The sequence below is a fragment of the Trichosurus vulpecula genome, chromosome 1 (genome assembly GCF_011100635.1).
Source record: "Trichosurus vulpecula isolate mTriVul1 chromosome 1, mTriVul1.pri, whole genome shotgun sequence".
In the NCBI taxonomy this organism is placed as follows: domain Eukaryota; kingdom Metazoa; phylum Chordata; class Mammalia; order Diprotodontia; family Phalangeridae; genus Trichosurus; species Trichosurus vulpecula.
The window spans coordinates 199917399-199927829 of NC_050573.1; the positions used below are offsets into that span (position 1 = coordinate 199917399).

At 34.3% G+C, this 10431-nt stretch overlaps 1 protein-coding gene across 1 annotated transcript; it reads right to left on the bottom strand.

Annotated features, from left to right (window-relative positions):
- Positions 1–2144: 2144 nt before the first annotated feature.
- LOC118835647 (vesicle-associated membrane protein 3-like) lies at positions 2145–2465 on the bottom strand. Its single transcript, XM_036742862.1, has one exon. It carries the CDS (start codon positions 2463–2465, stop codon positions 2145–2147), a length of 321 nt encoding a protein of 106 aa, XP_036598757.1.
- Positions 2466–10431: the final 7966 nt, after the last annotated feature.

Here is a 10431-nt window from a genome sequence, read left to right on the forward strand (position 1 = left end):
GAGAGGTAAGCAAAGTCACCCTGCGCACAATTAAGTATAAAACTGGAAGATGACAAATAGACAAAATATAGCAAAAAAACTTTGACTATTAAGTAGAGTATTCCCACAGCATCTGAACTCTGACACCTTAATATTTGATGTGCTTTTTGAGGAAGTGGAAATGTAACTGAAGAAAATAAAGATGAGAAATGTAACTAGCTCAAACCCAACACAGAAATCTCTACAACAGGTGATAAAAGTTTGAGAGTAACGAGGGATCTACTGGATTTTTTTTAACATCCAGAAATATTTATTTAGCCCATTACAGTAGGGAAGGGACCCAGTTTAAACACATGGTCAGAGACAAGCAAAGCATTCTTGGTTTAAGGCAGTAACTGGTGGGTTAAACGGGGCTAGATGCAAAGGCAAAGGAAGGAGCACCAAGGTGTTCACGTTACAACCACCACTGGGGAATGTCTGCAAAGGTACTGGGGACACTTAGTCAACTGACATCTGCTCTCCCTCTAGAGCTGTAGAAAGTACAAGTTGTTTCTACATAAAGATAAAATATTTCAGTGACAGCAGAGGAACAGACGTTAAGAAAACTTAACTCTCATTTGCCCTTTATGTCACAAGTTTTGTTATGTTATATGCAACAAACTGAATCACAATTTCAGAACAATAAGCAACATTATGCCAGATCTCAATTTTGCCTTAAGATCTCCTGTGGCTATTTTGTCTATCTACATAATCCTGTTCAGATCATGTGTTCTTACACAGAAAGAAACTTAGTGTATTTTAGAAGGGTAACTGATGCATGTGTGATGGGTGAAATCTGAAATAACTAATAAATAAATAAATAACACTATCTATTTCCAAAGTAACCCTTTGGATACACAATTAGTTATATGAAAAAACTCCAATTTCCTGTGCATCTCTCCCATGTAAAAAGTGTCACTGGCCACCTCAAAGGGCAACACGAAAACATAATTTAGAAGTCAGATTTGGGAAATGGATTGAGAGAACTGGGAGTAACAACAAAAATGTATAACCAACTGTAACTGGGGCCAAGAACTATCAGTCAAAATCATGAATAGTCTTGACTCGGTGCTGCAAAGTTGTTTCACGCATAATTCTTAGCGACATGTCAAAAGTGGTTGTTCATACTGCAGACTAGCAGATAAAACAATGTAGATGGAGAACATGGTCGAGGTGCAGAGTTGTGTACAGCTTCCACTTCACTTGGCTTCTTAGGGAAAAATGCAACCAGAAACACAGTAACTAAAGTACTTCAAAGAAGGAAAGGTTTTGTGAGGCAATACAAAGTTTGAATACAACGTCAATATTCTAATTCTCCTGGGACTTTTGACTTCCATTTGGCACTTTGTTAAGCTATGTCAAAAATGCCTTAACTGGAACAGGCTGAGAATCTTTACTGGCATTTAATGTTTTTGCAAAAAGAGAAATGTTGGTACTATCCACAGTATACCTTACACATCGTCACCAATGACTCAGAAGTCCTCTTACCAATGTTTTAAAGGTGAATCACACCATCACATTTTATCACCATCTGACGTGAAATACAATGAAAAACATTCAGTAGTGTTTACAAAGCATAGTTGGTTATTTGATAAGGCATCAGAAAAATGTCAAAATAAGGCACAGCCTGTTCAAAGTGACAGATTTGTGCTAAGCAGTAGTTTAGTTCTTTCAGGAGAGCACATATTGTACATCTAATTATTCATTGGTTTAAAATGTGGATTAGAAAATATGAAATTCAGGTGAAGAGGAAAGCGGGCTTGAACAAATTTATTTAACTCTGTTTCTAGAAAGTCAGCGGCAATATTCCATCTAAAGTCATGAAACTCCGGAATTTAAGAAGTCTTCTTAAAAAATATGTGAGCTGGGTTACTGTCATTTCTAGTTAGGAGTATAATATTTATATGCTTGTCTATCTATGTATCTAAAAGGCAATTTCCTATAAATCGAACTTTACATTAACCAACAAAAATAATTTCGTTTTATATATAACAGTAAGTGAATTTGATAATACGGCAAGCTTAAGTCAAAAGACTTGATGACGCTTGGTTAATGTAAAGTTCGATTTATAGGAAATTGCCTTTTAGATACATAGATAGACAAGCATATAAATATTATATTGAGCTTCACTGGCTGTTCATGAAGAAGTACTCCACAACGAGGATGATGACAATCACAGTGGTAATTAGTATCACCCACACCTTGCAATTCTTCCACCAGTAGTCGTTCCTCTTCAATTTGGCCACACTCATCTCAAACTGGGAGGCCCCTGCTCGCAGGGTGTCCGCGAGGTTATCCAACTCACAAAGTTTCTGATCTCGCTCCAGAACTCTGTCCAAACTGACTCGCATCATGTCCACCTCCTCATCGACTTGGTTTTGCGCCTGCTGACGACGGCGACTGCTGCCAGAGGCATCGACAGAAGCAGGAGGGCTGCTGGTCGACATCTTGGCGGTTGGGCCAGCGTCCGTGGGTCCGGAGAGGAATCACCATGGCCGGCTCAGCTCGCAGAGGGTGGAGCGGCTCATAGAACGCCGGATTCCATCTGCCTGCTCCCTGAAGCCGAGGGATCTATTCTTAACCTTTCTAAAACAAAACAAAAAGTGATTAGGGAACCACCAATAATTACTGACTCATATGTCAAATATCTCATCCATGTAAGTTTTAAAAGAATCAATGATGACCTTAATGAGGATAATGGAAGCTAATAGGCAAGCTTTCAGAAGCAATTCCATAGTAGACTACATATTTGTAGTGACCAAATTGTTTGAAAGTCTTGTATTATTGTTAACTATAAAAAGTTGTTTAATAAAGCAAAATGCTATTTTAAAGCATCTTCCCCAGCTAGATGAATCACATACATAATATTCAAATTATACACAATCCCTAAAAATATGTAACAACAGAGATAACCTCAGTGAAAGACTTGATCATGAATATTAAAGCAGTAAGACAAATATTTGCCAAAGGAGTTTGACTTTATTACGGAGAAAATCCAACACAGATTACAAGGATCCCTACAGATGGGCAGATTCCCCAATGCTACTATTTGTAGATAATGTTGTGCAAATGACACCAAACCCGGGAAAACTGCATGACTTCCTGAAAGTGAATCATAATCACTCAAAGGAGTTTGACCTAATAAGGGGAAATACCAAGTGAATAAAGATTGGCTGAATGAAGAATATGGTACTGCATTAGATGGGTAAGTTTTAAAACTCATCTATCAGTATATGTGAATGTGTATATACATACATACTTGTGTGCATGTAGGTGTGTGTGGGGCAGGCATGGAACAGTTAGGATCTGCATTATTGGTAAGGGTGGTTACGTTGATATCAGAGATCCATTTGAATTTTGGAAGGAGATGAACAGTTTTAGGATGAAAGGAGATTGGAGAGCTTTCAAAATTTCCCAAAGTAGGAGCTTCAAGGTATGTCATCATTTTTAATGATATAAATTTTAAGAAATTTTAATGTCTTTGTTATAAATGGTTTGCTCACTTACCTAGGTCACAGCTCCTCTGCTTCAGTCTGTGCCAATGTCATGCTGCAAACATTGCCGTTCCATTGTTTGTCTTAGTTTTAATTTCTATCTTCCATAAAGAAGTTCTAATGTTTATCTTTGACTTTATGTCTCATCTCCCCCCAGAGTTGTAGGTTCTTATCAGAGGAATTTCTCAGTCAGTTTGTTGGGCCACTGTTTTGAGAGGAACTGTGTAAGTCTTACAGTTAGTGTTTTTAGTAGGCATCATTACTGACTGCCACAGAGTCGTACTTTACAGATCTTTCCCCTACACTTTTCAGGGTTTAACAACATTCCCTATTTCAACAACAACTTGAAGGCAATAGGATTGGGGTGGGGGGAGGTGGGAATCTTCTTTTGGCCTCAGTTTCTTCATCTATAAAATTATGAGCTCATTGACCTATAATGTGCTTTCCATCTTTTATCTATGATTCCATGACCTTACTGTATAGATTTTAAGAATTCATATGGACCAAATCCTCATTTCCCTGTGAAAATCAGCTATATTGATCCCCAAGCAACAAACATATAATCTTCCACCAGCCATTTTTGAAAACCTTTTCAGTTTTCTTAGACTATACCAAAGTTCCCACTCCACTATTTGAAAACCTTTGAGAGCCTTTGAGAACCAAGGATGACCATTGTGACAGGAAGATGATCTTGGTGGAAGATCGGCATAGGTTCCAGTGGCTTAGGATGCTAAAGATAATGGGGTACAACACTTTGCAACAGTACAATGTTATATATAAATTTTAAAGGTAAGTATAAGTTATTTTTAAAAATCTGCTGGTTTATATTTTCCCACCACTACTCCTCCCTTCCCTCCATTAGTACAGAGAAGTTGAATGGAGGTAATTTTTGGCATATCTTCTTTTCAAATTTACATAATTTTCTTTATGCTAACATCTTCTTTGAAGAATATGGTTTTGATATCTCACAGCTACAAGCTGTGAGGGATAAATATTTCAAGATATTTTATCTGTACTCTTTAGAGTTATACAATTATAAGTGTTCAAACGAAATAGTTCATCTAAGTTTAATTGAGCTATACTATATATTATGCCCCAATGGAGCAGGGTGTATAATTTGATGCATTTCATTGCATACCCTTATCCAGGGATAACCAAAGTAGTTTTTATATGGGTATCATTAGATAGCATTTCAAACTGTTTGGTAGGGGATCTTTCAAAACTGTCAGTTAAATTAATTTTTAATGGTGATTTTAAAGAAAGGGGACAGATGGAATATATGAATGTTTGCACATGTGTACAATGGCAAATAACACAAAGAAACTGGAGTCACTTAATGAGCAGAAGAGCTCCGGACTAACTCAATAACAGTCCAAGTCAGTGAGACAGTCACTCAACACTTATTGTAAATTGAGTATTGAATGTAAGGGGCTATCAAGTATGGGTAGGGCTAGCTCTTCTGAGATCAAAGAAGAACAAAGAGGGATATTAAAGCTTGAGGCTTAAATATAAGGGGGGCGGTCTTGCCTGACAGTAAGCATTGTTATATATTGTAATAAATAATAGTTGAAGAATATCTGAAGATATTTTTTCAGGAAATCTCTAAAATATTCCCTCCTTCTGGAATGATTTTGGTATTGACCTCTTTGGAAATGAGAAAATGAGTGAGATGAATTACCAAATCCCTTTGGTACTGTGATTTCATAAATTTATCAAGTTTTTGACAAAAATTTATATGAAATTTTATTTCTCCAAAGGATAATTCATATAATGTAGTAACGCTCCAATCAACATCACCCAGGGGTTTTAAACTCTTATGTTTATCTCTTAAACAGCACTTATTCAGTGGGGGGGGATTAGATAATACCTAAAGTCACATTTAAAACAATGAAAAAATTTGTTATGAAAAATTAATTATACTTCTCAGGAGAAAAAGAAAGTCACATCCTAGCTGATGCCAAATTTCTCCCCTAAACATTAGAAAGCATATCCTTTAAAAGGATTTTCCTTATGTAAATTTAGGCTGACCCTTAACTACAATACAGCATGCAAAGATAACATTATAGTTATTACACAAGTTAATGAGGCCTTAAATTGAGAGGTCTGAAAAGATTCTAGTATTTTGGTGGCATGAGAGAAGGTTCTTAAATTGATCATTTTAGGTACAATATGATGCATATGACAAGCCTCAAAAACACATCATTTACCCAAATGACATCCTTATGATTTTTTTTCTTTCTGCCCATTTGATAAGAATCTACTTTTTGAATGAGGCAGGAAGATTTTAAAGAAAACAAAAAGTTACAAATAAAAATTGAATCCAGTGCCAAAATCAGTGTTGAATTTCTTTCTTCAATAGAGTTTTCTCAGAGGTATAGCCCACTCCTGTTTCTAATGAGCTTCAGGGAGATGAAGGTAAATAGCAGACACTGGTTTGTAATGGACAGGCTCATAGGAAGCTTTGCAAAATGTCCCATACCCACATGAGCTTGGGGTCTCAAAGATGCCAACGATTAGTTATCATAACAATTAGATATACCACTTTTCTTTTTTAAATTAGCTACTGACTCGGTTTTCATGGAAATTTCTCTTTGCAAAAAGAATATTTTTCCATACATCAGTGGTTATCTCTTTCTTACCTAGTGTACCATGCAGCAGGAAGACAGACAAGCTGACACTGGGAAGGAAGAAAATGGGGGTCATTGACCAATGGATCCAGTATACCACTGCTAATTTTGTGAGTTAGTAGATATTTTTGTACATTCATATAGATATATAAATAGATGATAGATGTGTGTGTGTGTATAATAGAGATTATATGTACATATATAGGGGTGTGTCTGTGCGTGCCTGCGTGCATGCGTGCGTGTGTGTACTCTAAATCATGCCACTTTGTTGAAGCTTTTGTCGACTTCTCTAAAATGCTGACTGTCTTTCAGGAATCAAAAATGCATAATTTTTGAGTACAGAGGAAAAGGCACACAGCTCTGATCTAATAGGTATTTCTTTTTCTTTTTTAGTTTCAATGTTAAAATGAAACAGCTCTGCCTGAACTTAAACTTATAAGACACCAATGCCAAACATATATCTGCTATTTATTAGGAAGTATAGCCTGGTAATATTCATTCATTCATTTCATTTATTTAACATTTTTTAAGCACTTGCTTTTGTATAAAGCATTAATCAGGAAGCTAGGAGAGTGACAAATATTGTGCTTGCTAAGATATAATACCTGGATTTAAGAAAACAGATATTTATTACCTACTATATGCCAGCACATTACACATATGGGTCTTATTTGATCCTCACAATAACCCTGTGAGATAGGTTTTACAGTTGAAGAAACTGAAGCAAACAGTGATTAAGTGACTTAAGCAAGGTCACACAGCTAGCAAGTAGCTGGTGCTGAATTTGAATTTCAATCTTCCTTACTCCAGACCCAGTACTCTATCCCATTGTTCAATTTCTGGGAGTTTACAGTTTAGTAAGGGAATAAGTCACAAACATAGGTGATTATAATTCACAACTCTATGTGACAGCAGAATTAGAAATAAACAAAGACAATTGTTACATATCTTTTGTAAGAGGAAAGAGGGAAATTTTCACTGGGCCAACCATTGTATATTTCTGCATTTCCTTGTCTTTAAAGAAGAAGAGAATCTAAGTGCTAAAAATCTATACTTTACTTCAAATACTTAATGATTCTTCCAAACTATCCTTTACCAGGAGTGGTGGCAATAACTATAATAAATATAAATAAACTATAATAATAACAGCCGCCAACCAACCGATCTTTTCTCTTGAGAACTGTCTTTTCATACCCTTTATACATTCATCAGTTGTGGAATGGCTCTTACTGTACATTTGAATCAGTTCCTTATATATCATGGAATTGAGATATTTATCAGAAAAAAAATTACTGCAAAGATTTTCCCCCAGGTGTTTCCCTTCTAATCTTAGCTGTGTTTGATTTATTTTTGCATTTTTTAAAAAAAGTTATGTAATCAAAACTTTCCATTTTATTTTCTGTTATCTTCTCAATCCTTTGGTCATGAACTCTTTTCCTATCTATAGATGTGAAAAATAACTTCTTCCTTGTTCCTTTAATTTGTTATGTTGTTGCCATGATATGATGTTTTATATTTAGATCATTTGTTGATTTAGAGCTTATCTCGGCATATGATGTGAGGTGTTTGTCTAAACCAAATTTTGTTCATACTGATGCCTTATTTTCTTACAAGATTTTGTCAAATAGTAAGGCTTGACTACAGTAATTGGAATCTTCTCGTTTATGGAATACTAAGGTACTAAGTTTGTCCTTTGTAGTATAATTTGAGACATGATCCTGCAAAGCTCTTTTTGTTCCCATTTTTTTCTTTATTTCCCTTGAGATTTTTTATCTTTTTTTGGCCTCCCTCTGAATTTTATTTTTATTTTTCTAGTTTCTGTATCTCTAACAATTTGATTGGTATGGCATTGAATAAGTAAATTAATTTAGGTAATATTATCATATTATTATAATGGTTTATCCTACCCATAAGCAATTGACATTTCTTTAATTATTTAAGTTTCTCTTTTGTTTTATAGTTGCATTGATATAGTTCCTGTGAGCCTCTTGGTAGGTAGACCCCCAAGTATTTTATATATTTTACAGTTATTTTAAGTAGAATTTCTCTATACCTTCTGTGCTGGGTGGGTAACATAAATATAAATGATTTATGCAAATACATTTTGTATCCTGAAACTTTGCAGAAGTTATTGTTGCAATTAAATTTAGTTTGTTCTCTTGGATTTTCTGAGTATATCATATTATCACCTGCAAAAGTAATAATTTTATTTCTTCTTTGTCTACATTTATTTCTTCAATTGTTGTCTCTTGTTTTATTACTATAAGTAGTATTTCAAGGGCTATGTTAAATAGTAGTGGTGACAATTGCCATCCTTACTTTACCTTTTTAATCTTTATACTTTATATTTTTTAGAAAAGACTCCATTTTCTTTACATATATTGTTGCTCTAGCCTCTTTGCTAATATTTTATTTATTTTTTTTATTTTAATGTTTATGACAAATATTGGTCTATAGCATTTGTTTTTAAGTTACATAGATCATGTAAGTATCATAAAAAGAATCTTGCAGGACCACTTTTACTATTTTTACAAACAGTTTCTATAATATTGAAATTAAATGCTCTTTGAATGATTGATAGAGTTCACTTAGTAAGCTAATCAAAAGTATCTTTTTTATTTTAGGCTTTATGCATTTCTTGTTTAATTTGTTTTATGAGATTAGGTTTTATAAATTTCCTATTTCTTGTTCTGCTAATCAGGGCATTTTAAACTTTTGTAAATATCTACTACTTTTCTGTAACTTTTCAGCTTTATTGGCATATAGTTGAGCAAAATTGTTTCTAACATCCTTTATTTGTTCTTCATTTGTTGTGAATTCTCCTTTTTAATTTTTTATATTGTTAATGATGTTTTTCTCTATTTCTGTTTAACAAAATTATTTGATAGTTTATCACTTCTATTGTTTTCTTCAAAAACTATACCCTTAGTTTTATTTATTAATTCAGTTTTTAAATTTGAATTTTATTCATCTCTTCTTTGATGTTCAGAATTCCTATTTTGGTATTTTTTCAAATTGTTCTTTTCCAAGTTTTACTTGTTCAGTTGGATGTAAATATTTCTTGCTTGAAATTTGTTGATTTTTTTCTCACTTTCATTGAATAAATTGTTTAGAAATAAAAATATAACCATAAGGACGGCTTTGGCTTCATCATAATCAGTTTGGCATGTTCTCTCATTGTTGTTTTTACCTTCAATTAAATTATCTAGCATCTCTAAGATTGGTTCTGTGTCCCACTGGAGAGCCAATGTGATATTCACAGTGCCTACGGCATAGTTCTGAATTGCAAAATATAACAGACTCTTTATATGGAAGACAGAACCAAAACATTTATTCAAATGCCAGAAAGCCAGATCTTAACACCAGAAAGCCAAATCCATCATAGCAACAAAGAAATCTATACACATTAACAATGCAGGGGGCACTGCCATCCCCAAGCCTTCCCTCGGTTAGGACCTTCCCACAAACAAACTCCCTTCAGCAAATCACAGACAAGCTCCCTCTTTCACTCATAGCTAGCTGCTCTGTATGTGTCTCTCTCCCAGGTCTGACTGCTCTCTCTCCAAAAATGCCATACCCTTTGTCTGTCTCCCAGCTCTGACTCACCCCAATTTCCTCTCAACTCTGCTCCACCCTTCCAGCAAGCTCCTCCCACCACAGACTCATATGACTCAGGCTTCCATGTGACTCAAGCAGGTCAGATGGGCTTTTAATGTATGGGAAAGATCTTCCCACTAAGAAAAAATGCATTAACAATGTACTCACCAATTCTTCAGGATCATTTCGCTTAGTCTCCAGTTAATATTAATTCTTCTTAACAAAAGACACATAAAGAATATAAATTTTATTTTGTTATCTGAAGGATATGTTTTATATTACTGCTTTTCTGCAATTATTTAAGAGATCTAAATACATGGCCCATTTCTGAAAAGGTGTCAGACATAGGTGAGTAATATGAATACTCCTTCTTGTTTCTATTCAATAATCTAACTTTTCTAAAATTCTATTCAGATCCTTAACTTTCTCCTTTTTTTGTTTAGATTTGACTAGCTCTGAAAGATTTACATTGAGATACCCCACTATTAAAGTTTTGTTGTCTATTCCTACCTTCAAATACTTTAGCTTTTCCTTGAAATTAATTCACTGTCTATAGTACTTTTCACAAAATGTATTTTCTTTATCTCTTTCAATTAAATATATTTTTCTTTTGCCTTGTCTGAGATAATGATTGACAATGCTCCTTTTTGAGTTTAGTTTAGGCACAATAGATTTTGTTAGAATTCTTTTTTTTA

Excerpts from the sequence above, each read along its gene's own strand:
- LOC118835647 (XM_036742862.1), bottom strand. The coding sequence starts at position 2,465 with ATGTCGACCAGCAGCCCTCCTGCTTCTGTCGATGCCTCTGGCAGCAGT.